This window comes from Serinus canaria, chromosome 5 (assembly GCF_022539315.1).
Source record: "Serinus canaria isolate serCan28SL12 chromosome 5, serCan2020, whole genome shotgun sequence".
NCBI classification, from domain to species: Eukaryota; Metazoa; Chordata; class Aves; order Passeriformes; family Fringillidae; genus Serinus; species Serinus canaria.
Genome location: NC_066319.1, coordinates 60,513,418 through 60,534,502, shown reverse-complemented (window position 1 = coordinate 60,534,502; position 21,085 = coordinate 60,513,418). Strand labels below are relative to the sequence as shown.

Genomic DNA, 21,085 nt, shown 5'->3' with positions numbered 1-21,085 from the left:
GCCGTTCCCCCTCGTCCATCACCCCGTGCCCTTGCCCGGAGCCTTAAACCCCGTCCCGCTTTGGGACCCAGCTCCTCCTCCCCTTCTTGCCCTGCGGTTTACGTTTAGCTCTCCTATTCCCGGTGCTTCTTTCCTCCTCTCGCGCCCATTATTCACATCCTCCCGCATTATTCACATCCTCCCGCACGGTCAATTCCGCCTCACGCCTCAGCCCGGCACTGCTGCCCGGCACCGGGGGCAGCGCGCTCTCCCCGTCCGCTCCCACCCCGACGCGCGCCGGGTGCCGCCCCACACTTTGGACCCTCCTCGCTTCCCGTCCGCCCCAGGGGAGCGACCGGCGGCGGAGCCGCAGCTTCACCCGGAGGAGGCAGTGGCGGGACGCGAGACTTGAGGCGGCCGAGCCGCTTCCTCCTCCTCCCTCCTCCTCCTCTTCCTCCCCCCCAAGATGGCGGCGGACCCCGCGGATCAGTTCTGCGTGGCCGAGGAGCGCAGCGGCCACTGCGCCGTGGTGGACGGCAACTTTCTCTACGTGTGGGGAGGATACGTGGTAAGGCGGGCGGGGGAGCCGGGAAGGAGCGGCGGGAGCGGGCTCGGGGCGCGGGGAGCGGAGCCCCGGGTGGGGCAGGGGGGGTCCCCCCGGCGGCCCTCAGCGCTCGGCGGGCGCCCGGGGCTGTGGCGCGGGCGCTGATTGGCTGCGGCGGCCGCGGGCCGTTCGAATGGCGGCGGGAGGCGCTGAGGGGACGGGGCTGAGGGGACGGCGGGGACAGCGCTGAGGGGACGGCGGGGACAGCGCTGAGGGGACGGCGGGGCCGCTCCGATCGCCTCGTCCTGCCAGCCTTTCCCTGCGCGATCAGCGCCCTCCTCCTGCCCCGCTCGCAGCCGCTCCGTCACGGAGCACGTGTGGGGAAGGGCTGGTGGAGCCGGTTCGCTCCTTCCAACCCGCCCTTCCTTCGCTCCTCGGCGCGCAGAGCGCGTCTCCCTGCCAGCCTCGACGCTGTCATTTGTGGCTCAGTTTTTCCAGGCTATAATTCGTGTTCTCCCTGCTGAGTCCCTGTGTTTTTTATTTGTTAGTAGTTGTGTGGTGCTTACAGCGCGTTTTCCTCCCGTAGAAAGCGCTGCTGTCGCCTCAAAAACAAGCTAGTGGTAGGCTGAAGCCCACCCACAATTTAATTTTCTTTTGTCATAAAAAGAAACTTAGATTCTGTCATAAGTAAGTCTTTGTGTCTTTTAACTCTATGAATACAACCCAAAAGGGAGATAAGAATGATACTACCTCAAATACACCCACTTAGTTTTACCTGTCATTTTTCTGTTTATATTTTTCTGTTCATCTTGTCTGTCTGTGCACATTGGCCATAGAATTGAATTGGTGTAATTCCTGGTCTTGATCAGGTGGAAACTGTTATTTCTAGAAAGATAGTTCATATTCTATTTATATTTTTTCATGGTCAAAGGTAACTTTAGAATGTTCAAAGCTTGTCCTTCTGTACTCAAGCAAAGAACTCTAGTGGGAAACTCCTCTATTGAAACTCCATAATACTCTGTAGAACTAAATATCCCCATAATCACTTAAATCTTTAGTTGTTGTAATGCTCTGATCTTTAAAACTGAGGCTGAATTAATGAGCACAATGTTTTCAAAGGTTTTCTAATAAAAAATTGTGGGTTTATGGTACATCCAAAACAGACAATGTTTATGAAGTTTAGCAGATAAACTTTGTAAGTGTTCTTGGTAGTATTACATATGTATCTGTTGAAAGTTTTATGAAGATTGTTGCTCTGTGAGCAGCCCTTTGCACAGATAAATCATTTTTCACGTGTTGCTGCTGGACTCCTGCCTAGCAAACTTTATTTTTGGCATCAGTGTTTTTTCTCAGAGATGGTTCAGGAGCAGGTGCTCGACCTCTGACATCTCCAGATTAAATTGAGACAACTTGTGCTCCTTGCAGAGGCTGCCAGGGTGTGTAAGAGCAGAGCAGAAGTGCCTGGCAGAATAAATTACCAAAACCAGGATGTACCTGCCTGCCTGGCACCTTTCAGAGTGAGAAATTCATAATAAAACATCACGTGAAGGCAAGTCATCAATATCAGTAACTGGATTGTCATTAATTAAATTTCAGTTTTGTATTTAACTTCCTCCCTTTGTTTAATTTTGAGCCAGTTTTTATTTGTTTACTGACTCTGGCTGCTTACTCACTGCCAGGCTTTCATTTCTCTCTGGTGCCAAGGCAGTAATTAATGCTGTAGTTGTTACTCACCACCAGTACTGCATTATTTTGGGCTTCCTCTCCTGTTTGTTGTTTTTCCTCATCATTATTTCCCAAATTATTTATCTTTCTTGATGACCTCTGTTCAGGACTCTTCATAAATCTTTTTTTTCCACAGAAGAATTAATTTTCTCCTTTATATTTGACACCTCGGTCTTTCAAGTTATTGCTGCAAGTAACTTTTTGTGTTTTCAATCCACTTTTTATATTCTATTTTTTATTTTTCCACTGTGCCAATGGGAACACCTCCTGATAAAAAGTACCTAAATGAGTTTTAATCCAGGAGCTTCAGATCTGGTTGCTGTTGCTCCACATCTTTTCTTGGCAAAAATGTGAAGTTGCTCAGTCTGTGCTTTTATTGAGAGGTCCTGAGGAGGAATGAGTTGTTTCTTTTTAAAATAAATTCATTTTCTGATCAGAGCAGTGACATTGGGGTGTGACTTCTGATTTCCTTGAGATCATTCGGTGTTGCTGACTAACATGGCTTGGCATTTCAGGTGCAAACACAAAAAGCAGAACTGATTGAACATTTTCATGTTCCCCTTTCAGTCCATTGAAGAAAATGAAGTTTATCTGCCCAGTGATGAGCTCTGGATCTATGACATGGACAGTGGGCTGTGGTGAGTGGCACCATTTGTATGAAATTATTGCCTAAAGCTGATTTTTGTCACTGAGCTGCAGGGAAAAGCCTTCAGGGACGTTGGTCATGTTAAATAGCAGGTGTTAAATGTCAGCACTGAGGGACAGAGCTGGGCTGGCAAATGAACTCCAGGAAACTCAAGGCTGATTCATTATTGCCAGCAAGGGATTGCTGGGAGTGGTTGGCTCCAGGCTCTGCTAGCACAGCTGCATTTACCTGCCAGTTTATTTTGGCTCAGGTTTTTTACATTCACTTTTATATTAGAACAGTTAAACACTGGCTACTGGGGCTCTTGATCCAGTTACAGTTATACATTTATTATTTTTGGTATTAATTCCATGTACATTGCAACTCAAGAATAACTCAGAGCTTCCCTGTTTTCTCCTTCCTTCCACTTTCTTTTTTTCCTCCCGAAAATAACTCAGAACTTGCCCTTTTTCCTTCATCTTTGTTCATTCCTGCCTTTTTTCTCTTTCCCTCCAATTTATTTCTTCCTCCCTCTTTTGTTTGTTTCCTTCTTCCTCCCTCTTTTGTTTGTTTCCTTCTTCCTCCTCTCTTCCTCCTCTCTTCCTCCTCTCTTCCTCCTCTCTCCTCCTCTCTTCCTCCTCTCTCCTCCTCCTCTCCTCCTCCTCTCCTCCTCCTCTCCTCCTCCTCTCCTCCTCCTCTCCTCCTCCTCTCCTCCTCCTCTCTCTCCTCCTCTCTTCCTCCTCTCTTCCTCCTCTCCTCCTCCTCTCCTCCTCCTCTCCTCCTCCTCTCCTCCTCCTCTCCTCCTCCTCTCCTCCTCCTCTCCTCCTCCTCTCCTCCTCCTCTCTTCCTCCTCTCTTCCTCCTCTCTTCCTCCTCTCTTCCTCCTCTCTTCCTCCTCCTCTCCTCCTCCTCTCCTCCTCCTCTCCTCCTCCTCTCCTCCTCCTCTCCTCCCAAACCTTTCCCCCCATTTCTTTTCCCTTTCTCTCTCTTGCCCCTTTCCCCCCATGTCTTTCCCTCTGCCCAGGATTTGCTGGCCCTTTCCTGTGGGAAGGGCTGCCCAAAGCCTTTCCCACTCCCTTGGTTTTCCCTGCTGTGCTCCCAGGGATCAGGAGGGGGCTCTGGGTTGAGCAGAATTTTCCAGGTTCAGTTTAAGCAGGATCTCTTGGCCTGCCTGAGCTCCCAGCCCAGCTCCACTCTGAGAGAGCTGAGTGCAGGCACAGCACAGCCTCACTTTTCCATTTCTGACATCCCAGCAATGCCAGAGTCTCATTCCAGGAGTTCCTGGAGTTAATAATATTTCCAGATTCTGCACAATTAATGTTTCAGCTCTGCTGAAGCTCTCCTAATGTGAATTTCACATCCTTTACAAACACACAATATCCACCTGGAAGTTCTCTTCCACCACAGGAGCCCAACTTCACCTGCAGCTCCTGCTTATGGCCCAAACTGTTCCTTCACCTTTGAAGTCTAAAAATTCTGAATAGATCTGGGGTTGCTACTTCTTAGCAGATTGGAAGGGGTTTAATGTATTTTATTTTCATTATTGCAGGACAATGCACCTGATGGAAGGGGAGTTACCCACCTCCATGTCAGGCAGCTGTGGGGCCAGCATCAATGGGAAGCTGTACATTTTTGGGGGATTTGATGATAAAGGATACAGCAATAGGGTATTGTAGTCTTTTTTTCCCCCCATAATATTGTATTTTAATAAATACTAATACTGACCTTGCTGTTTATCTGGTGTATTTGTGTTTGAATTAAAGAGAAATTTGAGAAAAAGCTTTATTTTTTAAAAACCTTCTAAATTTATGCCACTGCTTTCCCAGTTGTTTTTTTAAAATATTCTAACAACCTTAACTGAGACTAATATCTGAATATCACTGTTCTTTTTGCTCTTTGATTGCAATTCACTGCTTTAAATGATCAGGTAATAATTAAGGTTAAAATAGAGCTACCAGATTTCCTTGTAACTGAAAACTGAATTAACAAAATAGAGGAAATCAGTTGTTTAATCATTGAATATAAATAAAGTCAGAGCTGACTCCTGACTAGAAAATCAGTGAAATGGAGCCTGTGGTGAAACTCTGCCAGTTCTCCCACTGTGACTTTGTTTTTGTGGTGTATTTCCCCTTTTAAACTCACTGCCAGTTCCTCTTTTACTTCCAGCCTTCTGGGGGTGCTGGGTTGTTCTTTCTGGTGGTGATTTGTGTTTTTTCTGAAAACATTGTCTTTTTTTCTTTCCTTTCAAGCTTTATTATGTCAATTTGAGAACAAAAACCGGAACCTACAGGTGGAAAAAAATCACAAATTTCAAAGGTCAACCTCCCACACCTCGGGACAAACTTTCCTGCTGGGTATACAAAAACAGGTACAAAAGTATTTAAAATATTAAAAATATTTAATTTGTGTTAATTGCAGAGAGAAAGAGTTAAAAAGTGAAGAGAACTCAGGGTTGGGATGGAGGAAACTGATTTTTAGCTTGACTTGCTGGGGGATTTTGTGACAGCTTTGTACCAGAGTTTCACATGTGAGCTGAATTAATGGGGAGCTGAACTAATGGTAAATAAAACCCCACTTTAGGAGAGGGCTGGGATATTTAGGGTAAATTTGTGGAATGTTTTACACTTTAGAAAGCAATCCTGCATCTATTATATAATTTTAACACATTAAAAAACAGTATAAAATTACTTTCTCTGCAATATTCATTATTTTAAGCATTAAATTTACCTGCCATGAGTCCATTTAGTGGATTCCCAAGGATTTTAACAGCTGGCAGAGGCATTTCAGGGATTATCTTTATCTTGCAAGGACTGAGTCAGCCTGGACATTTGTGTTGGAAGAGTGACTAAGTGTGTTTAGAAAACAGAAATACTCCAGATTTTCTGTTTGTTATGGAAAATGTCTGGATAATAAGGCAGGAGTGATCACAAGCAGGTGCCCTGTCAGTGATTTAGTATTAAATGTGTTACAAACAAGTCAGAATGTGATTTATAGTGCACATTATCAGAGGGAAATGAATTATCTCTTTCTGGACTCCACACCTAAAGAGGTTTTGCCTGAGCTGTGCAGTGCCCCTGGGTGCCAGATCTTGGGTTTGTAATTCTAATTGAACTGCAAGAGATAGGAAAATACAGATATTTGAACACAAGATTATTCCAAACTAAATGCATTTATTCAAAGTATTGTGTCACCTGCATGCTGAGAAAATCACCTGGTTTAGATGACAGAATGGAACCTTTGGATGTAAAAAAAGATTCTTTGTGAGTGTCCCTTTGCTGGGTGGAATATTGGGCTGGGAGGTGTGGGAGATTCAGCAGTTGAAAATTTTCATTTTAAGCCAAAAAGAGACTTTTTGTGTCCCATGGGACAAAGCTTGGGAGCAATTCTTGCCAAAAATTGGACACAGAAGGTAAAAAATGCAGCAGGAGCACAAGAACTTCACTTGGGAAAGGCAGAGAAGGAGGCGTTTCACTGTCCTGGCTTTTATTTCCCATTTTTGCCTGAAAACAGCCCTGGAAATCAACTTTTGGGGAGAGGAACAGAGACTTTGAGGTGTCTTGAGTAATTTCCCTGTGTGGGTTTCAGTCGGGTTTGCTGAGGCCTGTGACCTTCACCTTGTTTGGGTTTGCATCATCAGGTGCAACACAAAATATCCTCATTGTTTATATCTCTGCTAGTGCAGCATAACCCAAAATATTCCTGATTGCAGCTTATTCATTCCCACCTTGTTGGCAGAAGAATGAGCTGGTTTTGTTGTTGCAGGCTGATTTATTTTGGAGGTTATGGCTGCAGGAAGCACAACGAGCTCAGTGACTGTTTCGATGTCCACGATGCATTTTGGGTAAGAGATTTGCCCCCATTCCCACTGATTGAGGGGAAAAAAAAAATGTTCCTTTTTATCATCCTTGATGAGCATGAAAATCTGATTTTTCTTTGATTTATAGCATCAGCAGAAATGCAGATTTGGAGTCTTTTTGGGGTTTGAAATTTCAGATAGTTTTGGGAGTGGTGGTTGTTCCACACATTCCAAATTCCCAGTGCTGGCCTTGGAGTGCAGTGAATTAAATGCTGTCAAAGCAGGAAAATGCTGGATTTTAATCTGAAGGCATATTTTAAAGCTGAAAATCCTGGAAAATTTTAATCATTTTTATAATTAATGTAATATTTTTTTATAATTTATTTCTTTGAAGTAACATTAGGGAATTTATAACTTCCCAAGTGTACCTGACAAATACTCTGAGTTAATTTATTGTGTTCATTTTCCAAAAGGATGCCTGGATTATCAACTTCCCTACAGTAATTTCTTACAGTTAATACAAAGATGACTGAGCAGAGTATTGACAGGAAACTCCTGACATCAAATGTTAAGACTGGCACCCAAGAATTGGTTTTTTACAATCTCTTAATTTCTCAGTGTGTTCCAATGAAATTTAGAAGGTGAAATTTGCTGCAGTGTCTGATGTTGGGGCCCAAAGCCAATTTTCAGGTGTCCCAGCCTGAACATCCCTGGGTGCTGCTGACCTTCAAGGGAATCTGAGCTGCTGCAGCATTCTTAAAAATATCACCACACATTTCCATGAAATTGCCTCTTTTAGTGTAATTTCTGTTGGGACAGATCCCTTCTAGGATTGTATCCTTAAATAAGCCGCAAGATTTTAAAATAAAATATATCTTTTTTTTAATTTCTTTTTTTTTTTTAGGAAGGACAGATATTCTGGGGCTGGCACAATGATGTTCATGTTTTTGATACAACCACACAGACTTGGTCTCAGCCAACAATTCGAGTGAGTGGGTTTTGGTCTCACATCTTGACACAACTGGGATTTTCCTGACTTTTGAATCATTACTGTGAAATTAGGGACACCTCCCACTGTTCCAGGCTGCTCCAAGCCCTGTCCAGCCTGGCCTTGGGCACTGTCAGGGAACCAGGGGCAGCCACAGCAAATCTGGGAATTCCCAGTTCCCAATCTCCCATCCATCCCTGCCCTCTGGCACTGGGAGCCATTCCCTGGCTCCTGTCCCTCCATCCCTTGTCCCCAGTCCCTCTCCAGCTCTCCTGGATCCCCTTCAGGCCCTGCCAGGGGCTCTGAGCTCTCCCTGGAGCCATCTCTTCTCCAGGTGAGCATTCCCAGTTTTCCCTGGAGCAGAGGGGCTCCAGCCCTCTGCAAATCTCTCTCTGTATAATTCCCATGGATAACTCACAGATAACAGGAGAGCTCTGCCTTATTGAGATGAAAATATTCTCTAAAGTTCATAAACCCAGGTGAGTTCATGTAAGAACTCAGCAGAAGTTATAGATTTTAAAGAGTGTCTGGCAGCTTTTTATGGTCTTGACAAGAAGTTCTAAAATCCCTATAAAACCAAATGCAAAATGTAAAATTGCCATTGCAAAGTCAAAGCCAGGTTTGCCACCTTCGGTTCTGATTTACAGAGGGAGGACTTTTTGGCACACGGATATAACATCAAATTTTAAGCTGTGATTTCCAGGGGTTTCAGTAGCAGTTCCTGATGGTTTGTAGGTCAGAAAATAAAACTGCCCAGGGGATTTTTGGGTGTTCTGAAGGATTATTTTGGTTCTTGCAGGGTGGAGATCCACCTCAGCCTCGAGCAGCTCACACGTGTGCTGTGCTGGGAAATAAAGGTTACATCTTTGGAGGACGAGTGCTGGTAATTTAATATTTTCTTAGCAGTCATTTTATTCTCTTGGCAGTTTGTTTTTCTTTTTTCTTGTCATTTTGTAGTAAAAAAAAAGAATTCCCAAATGTTTTTGGCCTAACCTGGTTGTTCAGGCCTCTGTATCCAGGATGCTGCTTGTCATCACCCTCTACAAAAAGAAGAATATTTCTGTCTGTAGTATTAATGATTGGCCAAAAAAGGTAAAACACAGATGATTGTGCGGTAAATAACAGATTTGAGTTGGCTTTCTCATTGAATTTTGCCACTTTTTACACCTAAGTGACTGAAATACAGATGTCTGGAAGAGGTCACAGACAAAAGGATGCAATCTGTGCATAAAGAATTGAGGGTTGGATTGTGGCTGTGTCATTTTTACTCTTCCTGACTCCTTCTAACTGAAAAAAGCCATGGGCACCACCCCCCTGATTAAAGCAGGGAGATCTCAAACCTCTCAGCAACACTTGGAATTTCTCCAGTGCTAATTAAGGAGATTTTCTCCTCAGTTCCTCTGCTGAAGCATTGATGTGAGAAACAGATCCTGTAAGGCAAGTTAAAAACCCTCCCAATTTCAGTGACTGTGCACTCTTGTGTTTTATTTTAATTGAAGTTTTTAGCTCTTTTCACTGCAGCTGATTTAGAACCTTTAATCCTACTCAGCTAGAGGATGAGCCTGGATGTTTTCTGTCTCCAAAGTTGACAGTGAAGAAGCTTCTGAGAGCCCCCAGTGCTATGTTCTGTGTTGTGGTCTAAAAAAAGAGAAGGAATTAGTTTGGGAATGAGCTTATTCCAGCTCCACCTTGGAAAGCTGCCACAGCCTCAGCCCTGTATTCCCAAATCCTGGCAAACAAAGCAGTGTAAAACTGCTCTTTGTTCCCCATTCCCTGATTTTCCTGCTGGAACATTCCTTTGGCTAATCTGCCCTCCTTCCACTCCTGCTGCTCAGAGTGACCACACCATGTCCAGCCCCTTCCCCACCTGCAGGAAGTTTTTATTTAAGTGCCTTTCCAGAGCAAGCAGTAAAGAAAATAATTACAATGGATCCTGTTTGTTCCTGCCATTATGTGACCTTTGGTTCAGGATCTCTGGAATTGTTCCTCAAGCCTGAGAGAGCTGCACTCAGCACCTCCCAGAGCTGTAGGTTTGGACAAATGGGTTTGCAGATAACTGAAGGAAATGAAGAGATTGGAGGAGAGTGGAAAATCAGGGTTATCCACGCCCTGGGTGAACCCTGGGCCCTGTCCTGTGTGCTCACAGCTGACCACAGCCAAGTCCTGCTCCTCCCTCAGGGAGCTGAGAGGGAAAAACCCAAATGTGGGGATGTAAAGGTCCCTTGGATGATGTGCTCCTGCCCTGCCAGTTCCTCCTGAGCACCTGCAGAGCCTCCTTCCCCCAGGGCTCTGTCAGGGAGGGCTCTGTGCCCACCCCGGGGCTGCTGCACTCTTGAGCTGCTCCCTAACCCCAGCTGGGGTCCCATGCAGCCTCTGCCCCTGAAATTCTGATTTAGCTGGAGCTCACCTGCCACTCCTCCACTGCCCTCAGAGGATTTGCCCTCAGGCTTCTGTTTAACTCTGTTTGACTACAGCATTCTGATCTTAAAAGGTTTTTCTCTTCAGCTTCCTTAAAAACTTGCTAAATTTCAGTGAAACCACTTGGGAACCCGTGTCAGAGAAGAGTGAAATTGTGGAAAGCTGTGTTTAATTCTGTAGGAGAGCAGCAAGTGTAATTTCCACCTTGGTGATTATTATTGATCCATTTTCTGTCCTAGAAATAAATGGAAGGAAACATAAAAAGGTGAGGGAACATTCAGTGGGGCTTGAGGAATTAATGTAAGTCATGAAAAGAAAAAGCTAAAGACAGCAGAAAACCACTAAATTTCCTGACACCAGGAATAATTCCTCCCCAAAGGATGAAGTTTTGCTTTTCTCCAGAAATTGAGGAGCAAACACGGGGTTGCTCTGCTCCTCCTTCTCCTTCTAGTTCACCATAATACAAATCTTCCCAGGGAAAAGGCTCTGCAAGGAACCCCAAAGGGCCAGGAAGTGTCATGAGGCTTCTCCTATTCATCTTTCTGGGAGGAAAGGGCACCTTTTTCCAAACTTGGAGCTAGAACTGGTAAAAGAAGATGATGATGATGATGATGATGATGGTGATGATGATGATGAGAATCAGTTGTACCAGGAATCATTTGAAAACAGGCTCAGAAGTGTTATGTGGACTCAGTTCCTTCAGGTAAGCCCCTGGAAAAACAGAAATGGGAGAAAGTGGGAAGGAAGGAGAGTTAGTCCAGAAGTTGATGTGAGTCTTATGTTTGATTTAAGTGGAAAAGTTTCATGTTGAGAATGAAGTAAATAAACCAAAGTCTCTGCAGCAGCTCTTGACACATCTGGTGCCATAATGTAAGCATGTTTCTATTTCCTGTCAGCTAAGCTCAGAAGATCCGTGGAGCTGCAATCCTTCTCTTGGCAAAGCTTGGGGCTGGAATAGCTTTTGATTGTAAATCCAGGAGGGAGAGCTGCAGAATTCCCTGTCCCACAGGGAGCTGGGAATAATGTCACCCTTAGAGCCTGAGACCAAGCAGCTCCTGCCTAACGTGCACTGGGCTGCCAAGAAATCAACTTGCCAGAGATAAGCAGAGTGTCTCAGGAGCCCTTGGAGCTCCAAGGGAAATTCCAACCCTCTTAGGAGGCTTGGTGCTCTTAAACCAATTAAAAATCATTTTAGGACTGGAAGCAGGATGATGAAATAGAGCAGGAAAGAGAAATCCAAGAGGAGCTGCAGGAGAGCTGTGTGGCAAGTGCTGGTCCTGGAAACCTGGGTGCTTCCAGCTTCCCAGAGGGGTTGGGTAGAAAGGTGCTTTCATTTGTTAAAGGTCTCAGTCTTGGACAGTTGGTGGTGTTTTGAATTCAAAATGAAGTTGCTGTAATTCTGCATCTGCCCAGCTGTTGAACCATGAGAATGCAAAGATTTTTTGATTTCCCAGGGAGCAGGAAAGAGAATCTCTCCATCTTCTGCCTAATGCCCAGGAAAGGAAAGTCAGCGAGGAGGTCTTGAACAGGATCCTCTTGAAACCTTAATTTTCACCATAACAGCAACTTTCTTTGATAGATATCCTTTATATCAAATTGTATTACCCAGCATGATTGAATATTCCCAGTGGTAGAGGCCAGGATGTTGGGTTTGCCCCCAGAAGATCCCAACTGCATTTTGCTTTCAGCTTGGATGATTTGATCCCCTCAGGCCCTTCAGAGGCACCAGAAGGAGTAGGAAACTGGAGAGAGGTGTCATGGAAGACAGATCTGTTCCCCTGGCTGTCAGCTGGACCACACTTGGTTGTTTTTAGTCACCCTCTTGAGGGATAAAATGGCTCAGGCAATGCCCCCAGCCCTCACAAGCTGCTTGTCCTTACCCTGTGTCCCTCCCCAAAACGCTCTCCCCATTCCCTTCCCAGCCCAGCAGGGTTAGCAGTGCTTGGCAGAGGAGGCTGTAGCATTCCTGAAATCCTTGCTGTTCCCTGGAATCCCTGAGAGACTTCCCAGAGCTCTGCTGGGCAGCTCTGGAGGTGCCTCAGCCTCCCTGCTGGGGTCCAAGCACTCCTTCCAGCCTAGTTCTGCCTCAGAGGATCTGCAAGCTGGAGAAAAGCTTTTTCTAATAGATCTATGGACTGCCCAGGGAGAAAAGGAGTTGGAAGGTAAGGCAAGAAACATTTCCCTACTTCCCAGATGGTTTTTGTAGTTCCCAGGGGAATCACAGCTCCCAGGCAAGCAGAGAAATCCTTTTGTCAGCTTCTCCACCACCCCCAGGCAGGCAGAGACTTCTCCACCTCAAGCCCCAGGCAGATAAGCACGAGGAGAGATTTCCCATTGTATTTGATGGCAAATGCTAAAGGGTCCTCACACCTTGCTGGTGGTCACTTGGTGAAAGGAAAAGAGGGCAAAGCACAGATGAAGGACATTTCTGGGAATACCCAGAGTACAGCACTACCAGGATACTCCAAGGAGTAGTGACCAGACAGGAGGATCCAAACTTCTGATCACAGTGCCAAGGAAAATAACAGCAGGCAACAACAGGAGAGTAAAACACCTTCTGCCAAATTGCCCTGCCAGGAGTTCTGTGGATGGAAATTAAAAACATTTACAGGAACTGGATAAATCCCACCAAGTTCTTCACTTTTAGAAGCTAAAATTGGCCCCATAGTGCTGTTGCATGACTGGAAATATTTCTGCCAGGCACTTTCCTGAGTGTTGCATGGTTTTTGTGAGGAGAAAAGCTTTTCATCTGCCACATAATTCAGATTTATATTAAGGCAAGTGGGTACAGATTTCTTCAAACTATTGGTACTCGGAATATTCTGTCCCAGGAAGGCCTCACTGAAATATTTTGTTTATTGTTTGCTTAAAATAACCCGAATGGGATTTTATTTCTTTGTTTTAGCAAACCAGAATGAATGATTTGCACTGCCTGAATTTAGACACTTGGACTTGGTCTGGAAGGTAGGTTTGCTTTTGGAACACTTAAAACTGAATTTAGAAGATGGAAACATATTGTGGAATAGTTCCAGAGCTATTCCAGGAGGGGAATGAGGGTCTGGGGACTCCTAAAAGCTGCTGGTTGTGATTTCAGTGCAATTGAATTTTCATAGTGGTTACTGAGCTTTTCCTGCTCTGCACCAGAGCTTTGATGGTGCTGTTTAAAGCACAGCATGGAGTGATTGAACACCCTCATTTTCAGCCTGGCTCCATTTATCCAGATGGAATTCCAGGTTTTGGGGCTTTTTGAAGGCTGGGTTTACTGTCTGTACTTACAGCACAAATTGGGAAAAGGTCTCTTCCATAAAAGGCCATGAAATCCTCAAAAAAGGAAGATTTTTCCAAAATTCAATTTATTTCCATATTGTGATCCAAGAAAAGCTCAGAAGATTTAGTATAGTGTCTGTGTATATATATATATATATATATATATATATATTTATATATTTATATTTATATATTTATATTTATATCTTGGATCACTGTGAATTTATATATTAAATATATAAATATTTATATCTTGGATCACTGTAAATTTAGGAATCTTCTGTTCAGCTGTTGCAGCACCTCTGCAAAGAGGTCTTTGAGAGACTGAAAAAAGAAATTTAAGACTTAAAAAAAAAATTTAAGATATTGGTGGGAGGAAAAAAAAGAGTTTTCAGTATCTGCTGCTGTTGGCACCTCACGGGGAGATAAAGTGTTTGTATTTATTCATTATTATTTATGCCTCTGGTCACAAAGGGAGCCAATAATTATTATTTATTCCTCTGATCCAGTAATTATTCATTAATAGATAATGATTTTATTTACTAAACAGTCAAGGTTTTTTTTCCTTACTCAACTCTACCCAGCTTTCTTAAGGAATTGCACAATAGGAACCTGCTAACCCCGGATTGCAAAATCCATTTCACTTCCCCTGCCCAGAAGTTGCTTTCTCTGCCTTGAGCTCTACTCAACCCATTCAATATTTGGTTATTTCTGGTACTGGGAGCTTTTCTTCTGCATGAAAATTGGAATTTGATCAATTATCAGTATCTGTTTGATTTTTTTTAACCATCAAAACCCAGGCTGCCCCATGGCCAATTATAGAAGTTTCTTTTCTTCACTTGGATTCAAACAAATACTGCAGCCAACCTGAGCAGGGCACTTGTGCAATCCCTGTCTGATTATCTCTGATAAACTGGTTTTTGGCATATCAGGATCTTTACTGTTCACATTCTCAAGCAAACCCAACTAAACTAAAATCAATTTCAATACAGCTCAGCTGAAATAGATTTCAAATGAGCTTTTATCAGTAATAAACTTCCATCTGGTCTGGACTTAGGAATTCCCCTCTTTATTAACATTTCTTTCAAAGCCCAGCTTGAAGAGGTGGGAGCTTTTGGATCAGAGGTAAAACCACAAATCCTTGTGCCATTTAAAATCCTTTTTCTTGGAGTGGAGAGCCTGGAGCCCCTCAGGATTCATCAGTTTGGTCTCAATTAACTGTTTCCCTACGTGTACATGGAATTTATTTGGGTATTTAATCTCTTTTTTCACTGGGAAAACACCCAAGGAAGTTCTAGGACAAACTGAAATTTTCTGCCAAATAAATTTGAATTAAATCATTAAACAGTTTCAGCATAGTTTGAAGATTTGGGGCTTTTGTTTCTTTGTTTCCCCCAGGATTAATATCAGTGGAGAGAAGCCCAGAGATCGCTCCTGGCACACCCTGACCCCCATAGGGGAGGACAGACTTTTCCTTTTTGGAGGACTAAGCTCTGATAATGTTCCTCTGAGTGAGTAATTGAGAGTAAAAATGTAATTCTAATTCTCTTGTGCATTTCAGATCACACAGACAGGGCTGGGATGGTTGATAGGAGCTGCTTTTGTAGAAAAGGCAGCTTGTTTCCATGAAAAAAAAAAACAAAATTGGCCAAAATAATTTGAAGTTAAATAATAATTTCACAGATAAATCCACTGGGAGGAGAAGATTTTCTCAATTTACCCAAAAAAAGGGATTTGGTGTTTTTTAACTCCAGATTTCAGTGCAGGGAGGGCTCTGGGACAACATTAAATCACAGGTGTGCAAAGATGCAGCTTCATGAAGTCTGATGTTCCAGATACCTAAATAAACATGCTCTTGGAGCTGCTTGTGGGAATAAAGAGCTGATTTTTTTGTCCCAAAAACCCCATTAATGAGAATAATAATAATAATAATAATTCTCCCATTGCAGGTGATGGTTGGATCCACAGCATTGCCACAAACGGATGGAAGCAGCTCACCCATCTGCCCAAGAGCAGGCCCAGGTACTGACACAGAAATCTTGGGGGCTGAAATTGATTCCTTTCTCAAAATGAACCCATTTTTAAGGAATATTTTGGAATATGAATGCAGTGTGGTTGGATAGTTTGCTTTAACACCTTTTTTGCCTTCATGCCTCATTTTTAATTTGTGTATTTGATGCTTATTTGCATGAAAAGATTTTTTTTTTGTGGTGAAAGATCTGGGTGTCCAACTGACCTGGTGCTCTGTAGCCAAATTATTGTTCTATAAAAAACCCATAAAAACTGGAGGAATAAATAACCAAGGAGAATAATAAAAGCTTATTAATATTTATAAATTATTAGAAACAGGGGAGGAGAGACCATGAAAAACTTGATTCCTCTTTTGGGGTTCAAAAGCGAAATGGAGTGTGAACCCAGTGTTTGAAGAATTATCTTTGTTTCTAAGTTAAAAACTATTGAGCTGCTTTGCTCTGGATAGTAAATATTCAGATTTTTATTGAATTCATTCCCTGCATTCACCCAGGAACTCCCAGCACAATTTTATATTATAATATCTATAACAATGGGGTTTTATTACAATATTTTTATCATAATATAGCACAATTTTATATCACTTTTTTCTGATACAAAAATGTCCACTTCTGCTCTGCTCCCTGCCTTGTCACTGAAATATTTTCACCTTAATTGATTTTCTTCCTGTTCTGGGCTGGCTCTTAAACACAACAGCCACAGCTAAACCAACTTTTCTGCCTTCTACCCTTCAAACTCTTCCAAGTCCAAATAAACTCAGCCCTCAGCCTCCCCAAATACTCAGTTTATGATCAGAGATATTTTTTATGATATTTCAGGACTGAGGAGTCTTTAATCACAGCACAGCAGGAGCAGCCAGGGCTCTGGGCTCAGTTCTTGAGTCTCCCAAACCTTTCCTGGGCTGGGATTTTTCCTGGGATGTGCTGGGAGGGGCAGGGATCTCTGAGCCCAGGGGGTTCCCAGGGGGGTTTGGGGTGTAGGGCTGAGGAACTTTCCTGAACCTAAACCTTTCTAGAACTAAAGGCCTCCCCTCCTTCAAGCAAAACCCAAAACCTCCTGGGTTTTTCCAGCAAGTCCCAGAATTGTTTGGGTTGGAAGGGACCTCTGGAGATCCCCCAGTGCAGCCCCTGCCAAGGCAGGGCCACCTGCAGCAGGTGACACTGGGGTGTGCAGGGCCCTTTGGGGTGGATCAAAGGAACCAAAAGCCTGTCCACACACTGAACTGCTCAAGTGTCAGGTGTTTGTACCAGAATTTTATTTCCTGCAGGATCTCTGCAGCTTGAAAAGCTTTAAATCAGTTCAGTTGCTCTTCAGATGCAGAGCAGTGATACATCCCTGTGTACTTTTATACATTTCTCTTACTTTGTAAGGAAATTTATCAGGCTCTTTTCCTGATGCTTCTGCAACTCTGATTCCCTCCCTAAATTCTGTAGAGAATCATTTCCTTCAACCTCCATTTTTAGCAATTTCTAAAGAATTGCCTTCTCAGGTGATCCTGAATTGGTAGAAAATCCCGTTCCTCCCTCTGTCCATTTAGTTTTGCATACTGGCTTGAAATAGAGAACAAGGTGTTTAACTCCTGGATTCCCCATGTTTTCATTCCCAAGATTGGTAGTAAATCCTGTTCCTCCCATCAGCTCTATTCAGCCAACATTTTGCATGCTGGGTTGAACTAAGGAACAAACTGTTTAACCCCTGGGTTCCCAATGTTTTCATTCCCATGATTGGTAGAAAATCCCATTCCTCCCTCTCCCCATCAATTTTAGTTTTGCATGCTGGGTGGAAATAAAATACAAATTTTAATCCCTGGATTCCCCATGTTTTCATTCCCATAATTGTAGAAAATCCTGTTCCTCCCTCTGCCCATCAGTTTTAGTTTTGCATGCTGGGTTGAACTACAGAACAAAGTGTTTAACTCCTGAATTCCCCCTGTTTTCATTCTCATGACTGGTAGAAAATCCTGTTCCTCTCTTTGTCCATCAATTTTAGTTTTGCATGCTGGGTGGAAATAGAGAACAAACTGTTTAACCCCTGGGTTCCCTCTGTTTTCATTCCCAAAATTGTAGAAAATCCTGTTCCTTTTCCTGTCCATCAGTTCTATTCAGCCAATGTTTTGCATGCAGGGTTGAACTAGAGAACAGTGTTTAACCCCTGGATTCCCCATGTTTTCTTTGCCATAATTGGTAGAAAATACTGTTCCTCTGTCTAGCCATCAATTTTAGCTTTGCATGCTGGTTTAAAATAAAATACAAATTTTAACCCCTGGATTCCCCATGTTTCATTCCCATAATTGTAGAAAATCCAGTTCCTCCCTCTGCCCATCAATTTTAGTTTTGCATGCTGGGTTAAAATAAAATACAAATTTTAACCCCCGGATTCCCAACATTTTCATTCCCATAATTGTAGAAAATCCAGTTCCTCCTTCTGCCCATCAGTTTTGGTTTTGTATGGTGGGTTAAAATAAAATACAAATTTTAACCCCTGGATTCCCAACATTTTCATTCCCATAATTGTAGAAAATCCAGTTCCTCCCTCTGCCTATCAGTTTTGGTTTTGCATGCTGGGTTGAACAGAGCCCCACGTGTTGAACCCCTGGGTCCCCACGTTTCATTGCCATGTGATGCTGTTGCTGTGCTGGAAGAGCCCTGTGTGATTGAATAACGTGCTTTGTTAGAATGTTTAGGTGATAAGTTAGAGCAGCCCATGGGAGGCCAGGAGCTCTCAGGCAGTAGGAAAAGCCTCAGGTTTCAAGCTAGGATGTCACCAGAGCCCAGGCAGGAAAGGCTTCCCCGTGTTCTCCGTGACCAAGCCCAGATTTCCCTAATGCAGAGCAGGCAGAGACAGATCTGTCACAGGTATGAGGAAGGGAAAAGGTGAGGTACCTGCTAAGGACTGATGAGAGAAAGTGGGGACGTTGATTTTTGCATGAAACTTCAGTGCTGTGTTTGATTTTGCTTCAGTGGCTTTAAAGTCCATCAGCAGTGGTGATAGAGCAGAAAAATCTGATCGTGAAAAATAAAATCCCCACCAGGGGTGGCTGCTGAAGGGGCAGATCTTTCTGAAAGTTCTAAAGTCAGGCTTTGCTTTTGTGGGGTCTTTATGATAAAACTTCCTTGGTGTGCTGGAAGTGACTGACTCACAGCAAGGGATCCCAGAATCTCTGGGGGAAGGGTCAGACTGGAGCAGGAGAACTGGAGATCCAAGTGCTCAGGGATCTGTGTCAGCACTGAGAACCCCCCCATGAGAAAATTGTACCTCTGAACCAAAGAAAGTGGAAAATTGCAAAAGGAGAAGCTTGGCAAAAGCTTGGTTTGTAGAGCTGCCAAAAAAATTTTCCACTGTGGTGATAAATAAGACAAAGTTTATGTGCCCAGAATACAGAAAAGTCAAATAATGACAAAATATATTGGTCTGTATGAAAATAACTCTGATGAGCTGGGGAGTTACAGTGCTCTCTTATTTGATATTATTAAACAAACAAGTAATAAATTTTAAGGTGTTCTTTTTTACCTCTGAAATCCTGGTTTTGTCTTGCTGCTAACACCCAAGTCCTTGTTGCTTGGGCGCTGACTGTGTTTGTGTTTGATTTGCAGGTTGTGGCACACAGCCTGCCTTGGGCAGGAGGGAGAGGTGATGGTGTTTGGGGGCAGCAAAGATGATTTGCTTTTTATGGACACGGTCAGTAAACGGAACAATAAATCCCATCTCTGGGATAATGATAATTAATATCAAATTATGGAGTGGTTTCAGCTGGGAGGGGCCTTAAAGTCCATTGAATCCACCCTTGCCTGGGCAGGGACACCTCCCACTATCCCAGGTTGCTCCAAGCATCATCCAGCCTGGCCTGGACACTTCCTCAGATAGGGAGTCCAAAACCTCTGAGCAAATAAATAATATATTAATAAATATATTAATTGAAGAAAATGAATTGAACTAGGAAGAAAAAAACTGCAGCATCACCTGGTCTATACAGGAAAACTTCAGTATATAAATACATTAATTGATTTATTTTAATCTTTCAATTAAAATCCATATAGGACTTTAATTGAAGAAAAAAAAAAAGAAAAAGAAATCAGATTGAATTTGGCTCAAACACTTTGCTCACATTGGTAACTGAACATTACAAATAAGACACCACTGAGGAAGTTATTATCATTTACACACCACAGATTATAAATTAATTATAATTTACACACCACTGAGGAAATCCCCACCTGAGGCTTTATTGACTGACAGATTAAAAAGGAATTTGTAACTGAGGTTCTTTATTGCTAAATAATGTGGGAATTAATGTGACATGAATGCAGAGAATTTCTGGGGTGGAGAAGTTGTTTGCCATTCTAATGGTTCTTCTCTTCTCTTGCTCAGGGTCACTGCAGTGACTTGTTGATATTTCAGACTCAGCCTTATTCCCTGCTCAGGTGAGTTGGAGTTACAGAATCCCAGACTGGTTTAGACTGGGCTTGAATCCCATTGTGTTCCACGGGCAGGATACCCCCCACTGCTCCAGGTGGTGTTTCAGCCTCCTGCTCCTGAGAAATTGGGTGAAATTCCCAATTAATTTCCTCCTCAGGAAATACCTGAACCCTTCAGTGTGTGATGCTGCACAGCAGTCGAATCACTGGTGCTGTGTAATTCCCTGCTCCTGCAATTAACACCTGTAATTAATGCACATCAGCTTTTGCTAGGTGTCATTTGTTAGAATATAAATCATTTACTTCAATTTTCCTTTTTTTGTTTTCTATTTCCCTTCCTCAGGCTGTGTCTGGACTGCATTGGGAAGAACGCTGCTCTCTTGGAGAAGCAAATTCCCTGTTTGCCACCCAAACTTCTGCAGGAAGTGCTGAAGAAAATCACTTTTTGGGCTGCCATGACCCACAGGCAGGAGAGGAAAGCTGAGACTGAGAGACAAAGCCAGCTGCACTCCACATGAGCCAGGGCAGGGAGCTGCTGGGACACCTCAGAGGGGTTTGTTCAGAGCTTGTGCTCTGCCCCTGCAGCTCTGTGCTCAGCTGGCTGTCTGAGGGAAGTCTGACAACAAATCCTTTCTGTGGGAACCTCTCGTTTCCTGCGTTATGGAAAACCGATCCAACTTCATTTCTAGATAATTGTTCACCTCTGCTCTCGTGGTTCTGACCACACAGCCCTCACAAACCTTTTGTTCTTTTGGAAGGGGACATTTTGTTCTTTTGGAAAGATCCGTTTCAGCTGGATAAAATACGGTTTGAGTTTAAAAACCCTCCTTGGCCTTACCCCCATCAGCCTTCCCAAAAAGATAAATTCACCTCGGTGTCTTGGGGACCTTCACACTTTGTCAGTCTTAAAGGTAACAAATTTACCACCCCCAAATGTTGGTTCCACCAGGCTCTGACCAAAATCCAACCCTGGAGCCTCACACCTCACTCCAAGTGGGAAAATCCATCTGGGAATTGTGGAACTTGGAAGAAAAAGCTGCAACACCACCTGGTCTCTATAGGAAAACTTCAGTTCATCACCTGGTTTTAATGTTTCTGTCATCAGGAAATCCTTTTGGAAATAAGTTGTATATTGTATTTTGGATGTGCAAAGTTTATATTTCATTCTTGTTAAAAAACAACAACAAAGTTGCTTATTTATTGTTTAAAAAAAAAGCAAATGTAGTACTGGTTATTTTTCTGTTTCAAGTATTTACTTAACAGGAGCACAGTCATTAAAATTTTCTAGAGAGTTGAAG

General features: G+C 43.3%; 1 protein-coding gene across 1 annotated transcript; it reads left to right on the top strand.

Annotated features, from left to right (window-relative positions):
• The first annotated feature begins 303 nt into the window (after window positions 1-303).
• On the top strand, window positions 304-21,084 carry KLHDC1 (kelch domain containing 1). The gene is made up of 13 exons (XM_009101593.4): window positions 304-547; window positions 2,816-2,886; window positions 4,422-4,539; window positions 5,122-5,240; window positions 6,635-6,713; window positions 7,573-7,656; window positions 8,456-8,539; window positions 12,980-13,038; window positions 14,740-14,852; window positions 15,291-15,363; window positions 18,966-19,050; window positions 19,741-19,793; window positions 20,131-21,084. Exons 1-13 carry the CDS (start codon window positions 446-448, stop codon window positions 20,303-20,305), a joined length of 1,215 nt encoding a protein of 404 aa, XP_009099841.1. The 5' UTR covers window positions 304-445; the 3' UTR covers window positions 20,306-21,084.
• Window position 21,085: the final 1 nt, after the last annotated feature.